Below are 18,344 nucleotides of genomic sequence, written 5' to 3' on the forward strand. Positions count from 1 at the left end.
AATCCTTCGAACAGCATGAAGTAAAAGTTGAACTCTTGCTTTTCCAGACCATAAAAATCTGAATCTTCAAATAACAACCGGAAAGTGATACTTACAATCTTAATCCCATAACGAGTTCAACACAGTTTGTTTTCTGTTCGTGTTCGTGTCCGACAGCAGGCTCGAGCCTGCACCGCCATTTCCTACCACTGGAGGGCAGCACAGTTCTGAAAACGAGAGATGGTCGATGGCGATGGTGCGTGTGTGTGTGTGTGTCATTTGTACTGAATCTAAAATTGAGAAAATATCACACTGAAATTCTGTCTAATAAATCAAAGAGTCGACTGATTGTTTGGCTGAAATTGCTGTTTCCCCACAGACGTCTCAGTCTGCTTTTTTTCTTGATTGCAAAAGTACTTTTACCTCACAGAAAGTCTGTTAAATAATGTTTTCTGGAGTTAAGAAGCTTTTCCAGCCCACAGATTATAATCATCTCATAAAATGCATCTTATAGTCTGATCACCATATTTTAAAGAAAGATTTCCTGGAATAAACACCTGTTATAGCCAACAAATGACTGTAGATATTAAAATCGTTGTCCTGCCGGATGCAAGCTTGTTGCTAACGTCCTCGGTCTTCTTCCTCTGCATCCGTCAGCCCGAAGCCTTAACTGCAACTCCATCCATCCACCCGCAGATATTCCTGGTTTCATTTTTCATCAGTCCCCCCCCAACAAGATTTAGCTCCCACTCGGCCACTCGGCCCCTGTGCAGCACCGTAATTTAATCTTTCCAATCTTTCTAATCTAAAGATTTACTTTTCATTTTTCTAATACTGTTTTGTGGTGGAGGGGGGGGGGGGAGGGGCACATTTGTGAATATTACAACCTTGTTTGATTCCTTGCCTTTATTAATCAGAGACTTCTTTCGAGCCCCTCCTCTCTCCTCTCTCTATCCCCCCTGAGTCCCGTCCCCGTCCTAAATCTCCCTGATTATTCAGCCTGATGGATTAGGGTGTCCAGATTGTCCCTTTGAATTAAAGAAAATGATAAGAAAAGATATGAAATGGAACATGAACATAAACTTTCATTCTGAAGGAGAAGCTGTTGTAATGACTTGAGGGCGGGGCCACAGGCCATCACATGACACCAACCCCGTAGCCCCTCCGCCTGGAGTTCACAGCTCCTCTCGTCCGTTAAAGTTGTCCCCTAAACGTGACCTCTGAATGACTTTCCCACCCTCCCACTGTCACCATCTTTACACCTGAGCGGCAGCGTCTCCTGACGTGACCCTGGATTAAATCTGCGTGTTGATGCGTGACCACCAAGGTGACATTTGGACTAAAGTCTGTCAACAGATAACAATTAAAACCTTTTTTTATAGTTTTTGTTTGGATCAGGGTCCCTGAGGATCAGAAACGAGGCTCTGCGCTGTGTAGAAGCACCTAAAGCAGCAACAAGCAGGCTGCTGGGACGCATCGAAAACCTGTGTTTGAGTCTCGGTGGCAACAAACGGCTCATTTCAGAGCGGTTCAATCTCTTCCGCTCTGATCTCGCCATAAAAGCAAGTCTGCAGTAAACTTCAAATTAAAATGGAGGCTTTTACATTTTTACAGAATTTTAGCTGCATTATTTGACTATAAGTAAAATGAATAATAACTCAGCCAAACTTTCTTCTTATTTCTGCTCATTCTGAGACTTCATTACTCAATAAAAATGAAAGATAAAGCCCCAGAATCTCTGGACCAAAACCTCAAATGTTGAAATTAAAATGCATTAGCAGAAATGCCTTTTCCTTTGGGCTGAAGCAGCATTATTGGACCCATAAATATCTAATCAAGTGCCTGATGGTGCTGAAACTGTTTAATAGCTAAACTATTACTCTGCCATGTTTGTGTCTAACCTTATTATTCCAATGGTGACTGATCAGTGAGGAATGAGCCATAATTCTAATTCTTTTATCTTTAACGTGTGGGTTAACGAGGGTAACTGTGTTGACCCTGGTGTGTGTGGGCAGAGTGCTGCCAAGCTCTGTATAATCTGCTCAGGGCCGCCGACTCAGACCTTTTATGGACTCCACATGGGACGCTTGTTCTGATGAGGGTGGGGTGAAGGTTCTGGAGGAGCAGGTGTGTCCAGGTGTGTGGAGGAGCAGGTGTGTCCAGGTGTGTGGAGGAGCAGGTGTGCCCAGGTGTGTGAAGGAGCAGGTGTGTCCAGGTGTGTGTGTGGAGGAGCAGGTGTGTCCAGGTGTGTGGAGGAGCAGGTGTGCCCAGGTGTGTGAAGGAGCAGGTGTGTCCAGGTGTGTGTGTGGAGGAGCAGGTGTGTCCAGGTGTGTGGAGGAGCAGGTGTGTCCAGGTGTGTGGAGGAGCAGGTGTGCCCAGGTGTGTGAAGGAGCAGGTGTGTCCAGGTGTGTGTGTGGAGGAGCAGGTGTGTCCAGGTGTGTGGAGGAGCAGGTGTGTCCAGGTGTGTGTGTGGAGGAGCAGGTGTGTCCAGGTGTGTGGAGGAGCAGGTGTGTCCAGGTGTGTGGAGGAGCAGGTGTGTCCAGGTGTGTGTGGAGGAGCAGGTGTGTCCAGGTGTGTGAAGGAGCAGGTGTGCCCAGGTGTGTGGAGGAGGAGCAGGTGTGTCCAGGTGTGTGTGGAGGAGCAGGTGTGCCCAGGTGTGTGAAGGAGCAGGTGTGCCCAGGTGTGTGGAGGAGGAGCAGGTGTGTCCAGGTGTGTGTGGAGGAGCAGGTGTGTCTAGGTGTGTGAAGGAGCAGGTGTGCCCAGGTGTGTGGAGGAGGAGCAGGTGTGTCCAGGTGTGTGTGGAGGAGCAGGTGTGTCCAGGTGTGTCCAGGTGTCTGGAGGAGCAGGTGTGTCCAGGTGTGTCCAGGTGTGTGAAGGAGCAGGTGTGCCCAGGTGTGTGGAGGAGCAGGTGTGCCCAGGTGTGTGGAGGAGCAGGTGTGCCCAGGTGTGTGGAGGAGGAGCAGGTGTGTCCAGGTGTGTGGAGGAGCAGGTGTGCCCAGGTGTGTGTGTGGAGGAGCAGGTGTGCCCAGGTGTGTGTGTGGAGGAGCAGGTGTGTCCAGGTGTGTGTGTGGAGGAGCAGGTGTGTCCAGGTGTGTGTGTGGAGGAGCAGGTGTGTCCAGGTGTGTGGAGGAGCAGGTGTGCCCAGGTGTGTGTGTGGAGGAGCAGGTGTGCCCAGGTGTGTGTGTGGAGGAGCAGGTGTGTCCAGGTGTGTGTGTGGAGGAGCAGGTGTGTCCAGGTGTGTGTGTGGAGGAGCAGGTGTGTCCAGGTGTGTCCAGGTGTGCCCCACCAGCCCAGAGGACGAGCGGCCAGTGGCGCCACTCTCCTGCACCACCTGGGATCACCAATTCAAACTGAAATGTCCTCTGTGTTGTCTTTTATTTGTGTAGTAAAATTTAGTACAGAAATGTAAAGAAAACAATGAAAACGCAGTTTGGATGAATTCGTTTTCCGTTTCATTTAGTCTAATTTTGCTGATATATACTCAAAGGTTTCCTGCTACTGCATTTTATTTTTTAAAACTGACATTTCAAAATGCATCCTGGCATTGCCAGAACTTGCTGGGGCTTTTTTTATTTTTGAAAGTTGAACCATAAATGTTTTTTTTATTTGTTACATATACAGAATGAGCAGTGCTGAAGAAGAAAATGAAAATACAGTGCGGAGAATCTATTTTTCCTTTTATTTTTGAGTCAAATCATGCAGCTATATATAGTAGAAAGCATTTCTGTTGCTCCCGTTTAATTCTAATATTTTAAGATCCCTCAAGCTCGTCACATGATCGTAATATTCCCATTCCATTATTCTGCCCGTGTCCCTACTCAGAGCTTCAGGTTTCCTGCTCGTCTGGATGTGCAGGAACAGGCAGGGGGCAGCAGAGCGTCACATGCAGCTGCGGCTCAGGCAGGACATGTCCAACAGGACATCCCAGTGGTTTTAAACAAACAAAGCCTTGACACGGCCAAATCTAACAGCAAAAATGTCATTTATTAAAACATGATCTGATTTTTGTGATTAGCTATCAAACCACACTTGGAATTTCATTTTAGTTTAGAAAGTCATCAAAGCCCAAATTAGGGAAATTTCTTTGTTCCTGCATCATTTTTTGGTGAAAGGAGACGGATGAAGGACTTGCCGTCATTAAACTCCAAACCTTTCACTTCCAACTGTGCGACGACCGATTCCTCGGGGTCCCGTCATACTGCAGCGGGAGGACGTGCGCGATGACCACGCGTGAGATTCTTGGAGCGTCTGGCTCTGAGTTCCTGCTGCACGCGCCAACCTGAGCGTTTAACCTTGTTTTAACCCCATTAAAACTCTCTGGTCTTCTCCTTCGGCCCCATTGTTGCACCTCAGAACCTGCTTAGCCACCAACTGACAGCTGTCCACGCACGTGTGTGTGTCTGTGTGTGTCTGTGTGTGTGTTTTCCACATTGCGTCGGCTCGTACAGCCAGCTGACCTGCAGCTGAACTCTAGAGAAGTCGGTGAGCCTGTGGTTTAGGCTGTGTGTGTGTGTGTGTGTGTGTGTGTGTCTGTGTGTGTGTGTGTGTGTGTGTGTGTGTGTTATCCTGAAGTGGTGTCTTCCCAGGTCCTGATTAATCAATCAATCACTGTGGGGTCTTCACAAAACCCCCGAACATTTACCACATGTACAGCCGTACGAACTACCAATTCTGCTCATTTTAGACGTGTTTATACACAAAGGAAACAGGGGATCATGAGCTAAATTGCTAATTTGCTAACAAGTGATTGATTACTAAATACCCTGGAATAAGGAAACAGACTTTTGTCTTTGTGGAAAGGTTGCAATCTAGATGTCACCATGTATTTCTGTGCCTTGAGATTTAAGCTAAGTGTTAGCGTTGGATAGCAAGATGTTCTGATGATCTTCTGACCGGGCAGCGCTGATTAGGACAAGATTGTCCAATGCTGACTGAAAGGAATTAAATCAGATCAAATCATTTTTTTCTTCTGATCAGTGCATTGCAAAACCTACACATTACATTAATATATTACCTTTTGGCCATAAAAAAACAATACAATGTGTTACTCATCATTAAAACATAATGTAGCTCCAGCTCGCTAATTAGAATTAGCCCAGCGTTGCATCACAATCCTGGCTGTTGCACAGTCAGTCTTGGTGCGGCAGAAAGAAGAGGTGAAGACACGTAGCTGATGATTCTCTTTCAAAGGCCCCATTTTCACAGCCTTCTCCAGAAACAGCAAAACAGGCCCCGCGCAGACGACAACACGTCGGAGTGCCTGTTGATGCTAGGTCAGCAGGCACCGGTACTGAAGCAAACATGCAGACACTCAGAGCTTTAACGAAGATACTGTGTGTAAGCACAAAAAAGAACATTTGCAGAGCAACCGGTAAAGACAGGAGAGTGTCAGGAGAGGTTTGGGATTCCACTGAAACGCTGGCGTTCGATTCTTCTCTGGCTAAGACCAAGTTAGAAGAGAAAGTTCTGTGTGTGTGTGTGTGTGTGTGTGTGTGTGTGTGTGTGTGTGTGTGTGTGTGTGTGTTGATAGGACCCCTGGCATTCTTGAAAGGCTCTTATTGACGGCCTTAACAACCTTATTGGACACCAGACACGTGGCTGACGCCCCCCTGCAGTAAGCACGTCTCTGGGCAAATGAGGACGCCCCCCGTGGCCGCGCAGCGTGATGCAGCATTGATTCCCCCCTCGGACGAGTTTGACCCAGGCGGGGTGCCTGGATGCTGCACCTCAGGGCATCTGAGTGCTGTTGGGGGGGAAACGCGGGTTTAAAAGCTTTGATTGGAGCAGCGTTTGCTAATGTGACCCCCGCAACCTGCGCTAGTGCGTTTAACCGTCTCTGTGGAGGAGTACGGCTGTTGGAATATTATTTCAGTAAACTTTTGGCATATTTTAGTGAAAAGTGTTCAGTCACAGTTCAAGAAGAATAATCTGAATTTATTTACCGGGACAGATTGATTAGGGCCCTATAAAATTAATGTTTTCCCTCCCAAATTTCCCCAAGATAATTTTTTTTGTAAATTCTGTATTTTCCATTCATTTATTTTTATTTTTTTTAAATTTTGTTTTTAAAAAATTAATTTTCTCTTATTTCACTTCCAAAAATAGTGTTTTAAATGTAAATGAGTAAAATTCACACAAGTCACATAGAAATTATGTTGCGATTTTTTTTTTTTACAGCACTTTCAAAAGTGTTCCTGCTAATGAGCTTTAAGCAAGAGCACCTGCTCAGGTGGACCATGTCCATGCACACAATACAGGTTTTGCCACCCATATTTGCCTCCTCCTGTGGACTTTAGACACAGGGGTCTCCTCTTCCACATGAAAACAGCATATTTCAGTCAAATTATTCAAATTCAGTGCTGTTCGTGTTAAAATTAAGTCCACGATTCAGTGAATGCAAAAACCATCGCGCCTAAAACGAACATAAGCAGCCCCCTTCTTAAACTTTAAAGTGACCTTTTGAAATCCTTGTTTTTCAGTGATTATTTTAGCATTGCCGGTGTGCAATTAGGGAAGATTGTTGCTAGCATGGTGGTTAGTCACCTATTAGCAATGCTTTTATGGCTTGATTTATAGTGCCAAACCGCAGCTCGTGGTCAAATGCTGGTCTCCCCCTGAACCATCTCAGGTCACATGGTGTTCTCTGTATGATTTCCCCACCTCCTATGTTCTTTTTATGCCCGTTTGCGTTTAATGTGTTAAAAAAAAGTGTGGTATTGGCAATTCAGGCTGGTATAAAATGCTCATAAGTGTAAAGGGAGGCCGCGTCGGCACTGCCAGCCAGTGTCGGACCGCATGCCAGCGCAACGCTGCGTTGGAACATCTGGCCAATCTGTCCGAGATTGGTTGGGGAAGTTCCTCAGGATATAACACTTGAAAATGTCTTGGCAGGTTCGCAGCGGCGCAACGAGCGCAGAGCGATTGCATTTGTGGTGCGCGTCGCGTAAATGTGACTCTGATTCTTGATCGTGTTCTTACACCAGCGTGCTGGCGGTGATTATTCAGGGCTGCTGAGCGAAACTGTAATCTTATGTGGAAGCTTTGGGAGCCATTACTTCCCTTCCATTAGCACAAAATCCTTTTCCTGAGCAGGCGGCTGATTCTTCCCCTGATCACTGTTTAGATCACGGAGCGGCGTCTCTTTGTTTTTATCTCTGTTTATTTTCTTGCGCTAGCTGGTTAATCCCTTTTTTTTTCCCAGTATAATTTCATTACTTCCTGTTGGTACCGCTCGGGTTCAACATGAGGCCACTGAAGTTTTTATGTTTCCTTTCTCCTTCATCAATTCTTCCCTGCTCTATTATCATGCACTGGGTCGCAAACATGCAACCCCCCGACCCGCTCCGGCGGAGCAGCGTCGGGCTGGCGGCAGGTGCCAGGACATGGAGGACGCCGTCCGCGGCAGCTGCTCCTGACAGGTCGGCGATGGAGGGACAGATGGTGTTTGATTAGAGAGCAGCTCGTTAATGGAAGGAACGATGGAGGGAGCAGGAAGAAAGTGGACGTGGCGGAGGAGATGAGATCTTCAAACATCAGTCGTAAAATGAAAACAAATAAATTTAGCGGCAAATTCGAGAGGAGAACATTTCCGTCGTTTTATTTCGGCGGCGGAATCGTCTGATGCCGGGACGCCGAGCCTGCTGCGAGGGTTAAGTGGAATCTCATTCAGGAAAGCTTTTCCAAACAGCAATTAGCTGTGTTCACTGGGGGGCCATCTTAAAGAACTGCTGGAAATAAACCTGCAGCGCCGGCTGATTAAAGTCTGCACACAGAGCTGACAGGGATGGTCCAAGCCAGAGCGGCTCTGATTCAATCGCTCCTTCATCTGAGCAAGTGTTTGAAATGAGCCGCAATCAAGTTTTCGGGTCAGGCTGAGGTCACATAATCCCTCGTCTGGGTTCGTTCGTTTCCATCCTGAAATCACATACGCAATTTTTCTGCTGGTCAATTTCTGGGCAGAGCCCAAACGCCACGAAGCAGACCAGCATGTGGAGGCTCAACATCCTTCTGGAAAGCTCTATTTATGCTGAAAAGCTCTATTTTGATCAACAAAGCCACAGCGTCACAAGCGACGTTCTTTATTCTTTATTGTGCTTGTGTATGAAGATGATTGAGGATCGTCTGAACACACGCAGCAGTTTGCAGGGAAGACGGTTAAAGGCATTAAGAATATGCTGAGGAGAGATCGGCGCCATTATAAACTCGCTCCCTTCTCCATGGCAGCAGCAGCCATTACCCAGGATGCATCAGGATCAAGCCATCTCTGCGGACAGTTGAGTGTGCGTCTGTGTGTACGACAGGGTGAATTAAACCATCAGTAGTCCAACACAAACACAGCTGTTTTATTGTTGAACAGCTCAGATGTGCTTTCATAAGCAGACAGGGTGTGTGTGTGTGTTTGTGCGTGTGTGTGTGTGTGTGTGAGAAAGAGAGAGAGAGAGAGAGAGACATGAACAAAGAGTATAGGAGGCCATTTGAGCACAAAATCATTCTTCGTTTCACACATAACATCACTCACACATGCACAACTATACCCTTACACACATTAATATACCCACACACACACTATCAGACTCTCTCACGTGCACTGTTATACTCTTTTACTGACTCATCTATCTTTTCATTTATTTTAGCATCCCCTACAGAGGGACAGGTGGTGTGAATGAATGCACTTTGTTTGTGTTAAAACAGAAATAATAATTCTCATTTCCTGATATCACCCACAAAAAGTCAACTCGCTGCAAATTTACTCAGCAAAATGGAAATGCAGCTCGCCTAAGGATGCATATTTATTTTGGTCTTGAGAGATGCATTAAAAAGACATATTTGACCTTTTTCTCTCTTTTAAACAACACATTTCTGTAGTTAATGATAAACTTTCGACCTGTCAAATCTCACATTACTCTCAAACTGACATGAGGTGAAGTAAAAGAGCTGAAAAGAATGTTGAATACTAGCATCAAAAATACATATTTATACAAAATACTTATTTAGGAACCTTGTATTTAGGTACTTTCATTTGTTTGTGTGTGTGTGTGTGTGTGTGTGTGTGTGCGTGTGTGTGTGTGTGTGTGTGTGTCCTAACCCAAACTTTAATTTCAGAGAAAGATGACTGAGACTGAGGCCGGAGATGGTCAACGAGGCCTACAAGGCTTTGTGTGTGTGTGTGTGTGCACGTGTGGGTGCATGTGTGCATCCCTGTGTCTTTGTAGCGGCTAATCTGAGCGTCAGCAGCTTTTTGAGGCTTTTGTGCTGACAATAATCACATAGTGCTACTCTTTTGTATTAATCAGCAACAAGTGTGAGGTATCACATGTCCTCTGTACAGAATCGGGGGGGTCAGGAGGGCACGGCTGGTTAAAGTGGCAAATTTAGGTATTTCCAAATTAATAAAATCCAAAAAATATTTATAGTATGAAATACAATATAAATAATTAAAGCATGAGAAGCACAAATTTCCAAAAACTGGCTTTTTCACAACCCAGATCTTTTGAAACCAACCTCTGCCGGACCAAGCCGGCCCTCCAAATGGCCCAGCCGGCTCCGCTCTAAAACATCAAGAGAACATTGGTTGTTCCAGTAGTTGATTGTTCAAATGTAAATCAGTACAAACCTGTCAAAAGTGGCCAGAGTTACAGGCTAAGACCCAATGAGGGTATTTGTGAGGCTTTCAGCCTTCATAAGTGATTCAGTAGATAAGGAACACAATATACTCAATAAGTGCCTTTACATGGAAACAAGGAAACCAAGTTCGTGCAGTCATTCAATTACATAAAACGCGCCGAATGTAGGTGGGCTACCCCCCCCCCCCCCCCCCCCCGATAGCTTGGTTGAGAGTGGACCGGGAGCATGTCGACGGTGAGCCGGCCTTTGCTAATCTGCACATTGCACTGCATTTTGTTGACCTGGAAACAGCAACCGGTAGTGACCTAGTCTGGCCAAGAATGATCAGAACCGTGCGGATAAAGAACTCAACCCTGAACTCGACCCTGCCTTTTCCTGATTTTCTTGTCTGACCTTTGCCCCAGACAACCACCTCATTTTCTCTCTAACATCTGCACTTGCTTCTTTTCTGTTTTTGTGTGCCCAATTTCTTGATCCCAGATTCGTTTACTCTGTGGATCATTACTTTCTTGGGGGAAATATTTTGTGAATTATTTCCCATTTTGGTTTTACCTGTTGCAGCAAGACACGATCCTTCTTGAAACTGTTTATTCTGTAAGAAAGTTTTTCTTCAGCCACACAAATGTTGCACACACATTTTTGTGTGCTGCCTTTGGCTCCTGTCTCCAGACGTGTCAATACAATCAGGATTGAGGGGATTCTGGTGCTGTCCCCTTGTCAGATTCAGCGGCTCCTCTGTAAGTTGCTCCTGGTCTCTATCAGAAGGTTGCCTCTCAAGCCCTCCATTGCCAGTGCACCAAACCTCCGGTCAGACTTGCTCCAGACTTGATCTGTCAACCATTATGCAGCCTCAGCCAATCAACGTTGCACTCCAGCACCCACCTACCGGGTTGGCCAGGAAGTTCTACAAGAAACATTCCCCTTCGGGACGTCACAGGTATCGGCACCCTAGTTGATCGGTCCCTTCACAACGGGGACGATTATCCATCCCATAGCAGAGTTAAACTGCCAAGGCCTATGCACATCCACTCAACAGTTCATGTGTCTAGAGGCCATGCACATACGCAAAATAAGGGCATCATGATGGGAAAATTGCACAAGCAATAAAGTGCACATGATATTTACCTTAGTGACTTTTGAAATTTGTTCTTTCACTACATAGTCTTGTGTAGGGGACAATCCTTGCATCTGATTGCAGAAATCCACTTATCTCGTCGACTGGGCACCAGGATTCCTTTAAACGTCTGCCGGTGGCCAGTTCCAATCCTACACATTGTGGAGTTTTTGATGAATAACAGCAACCGTATTTACGATGGCTCATCTCAGTCACAATCCCATTTTCTCATTTCCATTTAACTGTGTGGCACAATGCAGAGTTCCTGGTTTGACAATGTCATGTCAATAACCTCTGTAAGCAACCTGAGGGAGAGCTTCTCAGATAATCAGTGACTTGTGCCCCATGTGTGGACCCTTCAGCCTGCCCACAGGCTGCATCAGGACCAGAAGTCGATCCATGGAAATGAATGATGTTGGCGCACAAGTTTTTCAAGCAAGCTCAGTGAGACACACACAGGCAGTAGTTACTGGCTTATATGAAACATCCACGTCTTGTTTTCATATAAATCATTAAAACAAAAATACAACCTCAGGCAAAATTTCAAAAACTGAATCCCTCTTTTATGACAGATCAGTTTTAACTGCACAGAAAGGACTTTCAAAATAAATTTGTTTGAAAAAAAAAAATCTAATCACACGAAGAATCAGCAATTCCACATTCGAGTGAAAAGGATGGGTTCAGCCATGGTCGCGTTCCCAAAATCCAAAGGAAAAACAGGGGCTGTCCCTCCTACTCTTGGAGGGAACAAAATAAATGGTCTTTTGTGGTTCGTTTCATACTCTACATAGTGGTAATACTGCACGATCATACGTGGATATGTTTTCATTGCACCATGCTGTGCACTGAGGATGCAGCCGGAGTGTTTTGGCGGAGGCTGGAGCGGATCAAAACCGTTCTGCAACGCAGACGCATCCAGTGTATTACCTGGGTTACCGTCAGTAATTTGATTTTATCCGTTGCGTGGAAACTGGGACAAAGACCAAACTCAAAAGTGACATCGTCGAAGTCCAATTTTGAGCATAGCTAATTTAAACTGCATGTAAATGTCCTGTCTGCCACAGAGAAGCACCGACATGCAGAGGAAGGGGAACCCTTATTTTTTTTAACTCGAATCAAATCAAATCAATCTTATACAATCAAAATTGTTTCAAGGTGCTTTCCAGAATCCCAGGGCCTGACCCCAGACAAGCAACAGTGGCAAGGAAAAACTCCCCTTTAACAGGAAGAAACCTTGAGCAGGACCAGGCTCATGGAGGGGGACCCTCCTGCTGATGGGGGGCTGTGTAGAGAGAGGAGAGGAGAGGAGAGGAGAGGAGAGGAGAGGAGAGGAGAGGAGAGGAGGGGAGGGGAGAGGAGAGGGGAGGGGAGAGGAGAGGAGAGGGAGAGGCGAGGAGAGGGAGAGGAGAGGAGAGGGAGAGGAGAGGAGAGGAGAGGAGAGGTTTTCTAGTGGCTCACCTACGATCACTATTCTGGTGCCACTAGCAGCACCTGGACGATGTTTTAGAGCTGACACATGCGAGGCCTCACAAGTGAAATCACACACTTTTGTTTTTTTAAAGAATAATTTATTTCATGTTGTAGCTTGATGGATAAACAATTAGTAAACCTGGTCAAATCTGTAGCGAGCACTAATAATCATTGGAATAACATTAATATCAATATTTATTCAATTATAAATAACATTATCAGAATGATCAGTGAAATTATTACATCTATACAAGCTACAAATATTCAGCCTTTCTGTCTCAAAGGTCTTCTACTGCTGTTAAAATCTGAAAAACATGATCCTGCCAGTGCATCCGCCCCCTGTTGGCCACCAGGAGCAACAACAAACCAAAAATATTTGGGATTTTAATGGACACTGTTTAAAGCTGTGCAAATTTTGTTTTGCCAGTTTACCTAAATTATCTGGCAAGTTGTTGGGTAGAGTCACCTGTGTTTTTACTTTATATCACTGGAATGGTGAACCAATCCCAAAAAAGCAAAGAGTGACTGCATCAACAGCAACAACAATGATAGTACATTGCTACTACCTACCATTATGCAACAATGGAGCCACTGAGCACGCTGGTGGAGCCTCGTGTTTCGTTCTGGGGATCAATCATTTAAATTTAATTCTAATTTTTGACCCAATGTAAAATGCCGGGGGTGGGGCTTATCCTTGTACCGTAGCCTACCAGTAGAGGTTATGAACAGAAGAATCGGTTTCACCTGTGGATCAGCTGTTAGCATCAGGGCTACACGCAGAATTACAGACCAGCAGATGCAGAAACAGACAGGAACAGCTGGAGGCATTATTTTATAACTGGTTAGATTGATGCTGAATTGTCTGTTCTTTTGTAAACTCTGGCTGTGTGATTGACCGAGCCGGGCAGCACAGGGGTCTCATGGGGGGGGGGGTCAACACAGTCAAACACACTGAGTACATCTCAGTACAAGAAAAAGAAAACAGCTAAACACCCACTTTCCCATGGTTCAGGTGAGGTTTGGGAATGCTACTGTGCTTTTCCTATGAAGGAGGTGTGTATCTGGGTACGTGGGTGCGCACGTGTGCGACTGTAGGTTTCTGGAGAAAAAAACTGAAACATCAGTTTGATTTTTTTTTTTTTTTTTTTAAAAACAGTCTCTGCAAATTAAAAACATCCACGGTAAAAAGATTTTCATATATCATCATTTTCTGACAGCTCCTTCCAGAGGTGCGGCCATGCTCCTCCTCACCTTCAGCCCGGAGGAGCCAGATGAGGAGGAGCCGGCAGAGTTTCTCAGTCCAGAGGAGCTTTTCTGTGAGTGCAAACAGGTTCAGTTTTTTTTCCCCCCAGTTTTGCATTTTATTTCTGATGTCTCATCGTGGACTGAAAACCAGAATCTCAACACGTGGTCAAACTGCATGGTTACTGGTTCCTCCCGACACTCTCGGAGCCTTCCCTCCTCATCGCACCAGTCAGTCGTGGAGGAGTTCTTGCAGACAATTGGGAGACTTGAAGATCTCAGGGACTTCACTGTCCAGCTTGCAAATAACTTTGTAGATGGCCTTCTTCCATGATGGGTCTGCATCCTTTCCAGCCACGATGGCGTTAAAGAACTCTCGGAGAGTCACCTGGGCCACCTCCAGGAACCGATCCGGTACCTGTGGAGAAGGACCACGAAGAAAACACAAACCACAAATGATGAGGAACAAATTAACATCCCAGAAAAATGTAAATCTACGAGAATTCTAAATCAGACACGATTTCTTGATGGGAAAAGACAGATTCAGTCAGTTAGACTTAATCTTCAATGACAATTTGAAGATTAAGTTTGTGTTGAAGATTTTAGTCGCCTTGTGTTGTGTCCAACTTGTGGTTCTCCAAAATAAAATAGAGCTTCAAGGAAAACCTTTTAGCGTAAAGTTACATTTGTAAATGTCACAGTTCCATCATCAAACATGTGAAAATATAAACCTTCTTTGTCGCGGTTTTGTAGTGTGTGTGTGTGTGTGTGTGTGTGTTTCAGGTGTGTATGTATGACTCTTCCTGTATGAAAGTTCTTATTAAGCGCTGAACTTCCCACAAATCTACTTCTGCTTTCTCAACAGCTCCCAGGTGTGTGTTTGAGTTCCTTTTCTCAGTGTGTGTGTGTGTGTGTGTGTGTAATTGGAAAGCTGTTTGTAGATTTAGCAGTGTGTCGATGTTTGACAGCAGACCAACTCTGCTCTCCATCTCTCTCTCTCTCTTTCTCTCTCTCTCATACACGCACACACACACACACACACACACACACACACACACACACCCGCACACACACACACACACACACACACACAGGACAGCGGAGTGCTGTTTGGGTATAACCCCTGTTATGCATGGCAGGACATACCAAGGTTAGCTGCCACCAGAATGAATGAATTACATTCACACACACCAAATGATTCCCTGGACTCTGATGTACTCTGTTTCCTCACGTAGCCTCTCTCTCTCTTCAGCGAGCCCCCCCAGACTGCTGTTATTTCAGTGAGGTCCTCTGTCTTTGTCGTGATTTAGACCCCTCCACACACACATACGCCCACACATGTACTTGCGGAAGCATGCATGTGCACGCAAACATGTCAACATTTGAACTATGATGGGAGATGCAGTAGATTTAGCATAAAATTGAGCAGTAAAGTTCTTCTGTTTTTTGTTGAACTAATTGTTTGGATTTCAGATTATAGCAAAAATTGAATCCAGGTTTCAATTATCTGGATGTGAATGTAAATGATAAGAAATCAAAACAGTATTGTGGGAATCTAATGCCAGTGAACATCTCTCCATCGTGTTAGCTGTGACAGGTTTGGATAAAACTAAAATCAGAGTCAAAATCTGATTTAAATCAGTCTCAAATACATCTGCATCTCATCATCATTTGTTTCCTAATGAATCAGAACATGAACAAACATTTGGGTGACCTCGACTCATTCAGCCAGCCGGCATGCGTTTTCATCGCGTCTTAGGAAGAGCCGACAACAGACGAGAGAAAAGGACACAATAGCCAGAGGGAGCAGGATGGAAGGACGGAAGACTGACTGGACAAACACGTGCAGATGCACACGTGGGCCCAGATGCTCAGATCAGTCTGGTCCTTGTGAATCAGCCCAATAAAGAGACCTAAATTAAGCCATCAATGCAGATGGGCCTGTTTCCTGGGTGTGTGTGTGTGTGTGTGTGTGTGTGTGTGTGTGTGTGTGTGTGTGTGTGTGTGTTTGTGTGTGAGAGAGAGAGAGAGAGATTCCTGGCCTGGGTGTTGATATGGGGCCTGGTGCCAGGAGGGTGAGGTGGTGGACCAGTAGGCAGACTTGGCACCGTTAGCTGGATGAGCTAACACCTTGGGCCCTCCCTTCTCCTTCGTTCCACGAACGTCAACAGAAGTTTCATGTTTTTCACGGAGATGTCGTTGGTCCGCACGCTTTTCATGCCAGTCACGGTGGGTTTGCATGTGCAAATGCGTTCAACTCTAGCTTTAGCTTTCACTGTTTGCGTTTCGGTGTCACTTTCTCATTTGCATGGAGAATGTTTAATAATGAGTGGAAGTTTACGACCATGAAAATGTTTAAATGGAAACATTTGAATATTTGAACAAATGATTCACAATCAATAATAACTTTAAAAAATATGGACAATCCCACAGTAAAACAACTGGTTCAGCAAATGTACATAGACAGTTATTAGGGTGCAAAAAGGTGAAGGCAGGGTTTGTTTTTTTTAGAGAAATGCAAGAATCAAACAGAATTTAAGGTTATTAAGGTCTACAGGAAAATACTCTTATCTTCTAGATTGGGTGTCCTCAGCTGACTTCACCTTCATACACCTGCCCTCTGTACACACATGCAGGCACACACACATGTACACACACACACCAGGTTCTCAAGACATCACTGTGCAAACACCATATGTCTGACTCTCAAGGTGTGCAAACATAGTGCGTTTGCTGTTTTTCTTAACGCTGCGGACATACAGAGTGTAACAGTGTGTTTATGCACGTGCATCAATATGTTCTGCATTATTTGTTGATGTGGCTCATGTGATCAGCGTTTAACTCCCCAGCACCTTTTCTAAGGATCGGTGGTGCGTTTGCAAGGTGTTGCTTTGTTCGTGTCAGGTGATCACAGGACTGCAACCAATTCAATGTAGTGCTGCTTTAATGTGTGTGTGTGTGTGTGTGTCTGTGTGTGTGTGTGTGTGAGAGAGAGAGAGAGAGAGAGAGAGAGAGAGAGAGAGAGAGAGAGAGAGAGAGAGAGAGAGAGAGAGAGAGAGAGAGAGAGAGAGAGAGAGAGAGAGAGAGAGGAGTAGTAGAGAGAGAAGAGAGAGAGAGAGGAGAGAGAGAGAGAGAGAGAGAGAGAGAGAGGAGAGAGAGAGAGAGAGAGAGAGAGAGAGAGAGAGAGAGAGAGAGAGAGAGAGAGAGAGAGAGAATGAACACATCATTTTTGTGCCAACACAGAAGCATCTGCTTCCTTTTTCCTCCTCATTTGCCCTGAATTCAATCTCTCCCTCTCTCTCTCTCCCTCTCTCTCTCCCTCTCTCTCTCTCTCCCTCTCTCTCTCTTTCTCTCTCTCTCTCTCTCTCTCTCTCTCTCTCTCTCTCTCTCTCTCTCTCTGACACACACATAAAGACACTTCTTTTAAAAGAACATCATGTCGTTATCTCTATCACATTGCTGGATTTAAAAATTAGTTAGTTTTTTTTAGGAATCTCAACAACTTTCTCCCGGAGAAAAAGGCATAAAACTCTCTAACTGTCTGAAATAATGCAGGAAAAACACTGATCCGAGCCCTAAATGGCCTTGAATGTCTGGCTAGAACATTTCAAAACTCTTTAAACCTTTCCAGGACTGTCAGGATTTGATTAGTCCTCAATCCTGACCTGAGGTCAGACGGTAACATGACGGCGGAGCTGTGGGAGGACACTCCAGAACTGACCTGTTATGTTTACGGACAGAAGTGTGTGTGTGCGTGTGTGTGTTGATGGGTCGAGTGTCAGTGAGACTGAGAGGAAAGGCCTGCGTCCTCTGATTACCATTCTCCTGGCTATCTTCGCATCTGTGTGTGTCTGTGCATGTTGTAGCGCTTCTTCAGTGTTCCGTGTCCACTCGTGTGCAAGTGTGTGTCACCCGGAGAGGACAATAGCCCGGGTCATCTGACCGAGGGGCTGCGGACCGCCGGAATCACATGACGGAGACTGAAGGCCACGTCTTTGTTACCAGACCTATTGTTAAAGCTCAGAAGACAGCTGGGACACACACACACACACAGGCACACACACACACACACACACCGCACACTGGGAGAAGATAGCTATAATTATAGTGAGGGAGACTGGCAGGTGGCATTGTGTGTTGCATACCGCTCCTTGTTAGGCGGCGACACGGTTTGCGGTTGCTTAAGTGGCTCCGACTGGCTTAATGACACAGCGGTGTGTGTTCACTTCGACTAAGAGTGTGTGTGTGTGTGCATTCTGAAGTGTGTTTAGATAAAAGTAAAAACTTTTAGTGTCGCTAATTCTCTATTTTTACCTCTAATTATTGTGCTATGATTCCACTGGTAATGATTTCGACTGGTTTTTGTTCATCATTGCTATCAGTCCTGACTTCCTGTGCTGGTTTTACTGGGATAACTGGAGGAATGGTCCAGATACACACAATCTGAACCAAACAAAAGGCTACTCTTTGGTGGTTTGGAGAGTAAAGGTAAAAGATGTTAACAGGGGGCTCATGGGGGCCACTGTTTCTTAGAGGTCAGCGTTAAAAAAAAGAAAAAAGATGGAGGACATAGAAAGGAAGCAGGACAGACGAGCCCCTTCTGGGAAGGTTAGAAAAGGTTGGGACAAGGAAAAATTGAGTTAAAAATACCGAAGGACTAAAAGGGAGACATAACTGAAGTGGAGCTTCAGGAAATAGCAATCTGACAATCGATTCTCAAGATCCCTCCATCCTTCCCACCTCCAGCAGACTGTGATGAAGATGAAGCAGAAGATGAGTGAAAGGATGAAAACGGAGACACAAAAGAGGGCAAAGTGTCGCAAATGTGGGAGAAAGAAACAAAAAGCTCAGTCTTTGATGGAGAAACCAGAGAGCCCTGAAATGTGAGTCTGTGGGCCCCCAAGTGAGTGAGTGA

The 18,344-nt window shown here is 45.4% G+C and overlaps 1 protein-coding gene and 1 long non-coding RNA gene across 4 annotated transcripts in view; one reads left to right on the forward strand and one right to left on the reverse strand.

Moving 5' to 3' along the window:
* LOC105416791 (uncharacterized) overlaps window positions 1-14,094 on the forward strand; it is a 27,172-nt gene extending 13,078 nt beyond the window's left edge. The window contains exon 2 of the long non-coding RNA XR_964717.2: window positions 13,405-14,094. This is a non-coding gene — a long non-coding RNA (uncharacterized lncRNA). The remainder of the gene's footprint in view (window positions 1-13,404) is intronic.
* The window catches only part of LOC101066115 (prospero homeobox protein 1-like), a 21,402-nt gene continuing 16,374 nt past the window's right edge, over window positions 13,317-18,344 (reverse strand). For all 3 annotated transcript variants that reach the window (XM_029840449.1, XM_003966586.3, XM_029840448.1), the window contains one exon: window positions 13,317-13,847. In XM_029840449.1, the coding sequence (XP_029696309.1) occupies window positions 13,662-13,847 (186 nt within the window). In that variant the 3' untranslated portion in view covers window positions 13,317-13,661. The remainder of the gene's footprint in view (window positions 13,848-18,344) is intronic.

This window comes from Takifugu rubripes, chromosome 8, assembly GCF_901000725.2.
Source record: "Takifugu rubripes chromosome 8, fTakRub1.2, whole genome shotgun sequence".
Classification (NCBI taxonomy): Eukaryota; Metazoa; Chordata; class Actinopteri; order Tetraodontiformes; family Tetraodontidae; genus Takifugu; species Takifugu rubripes.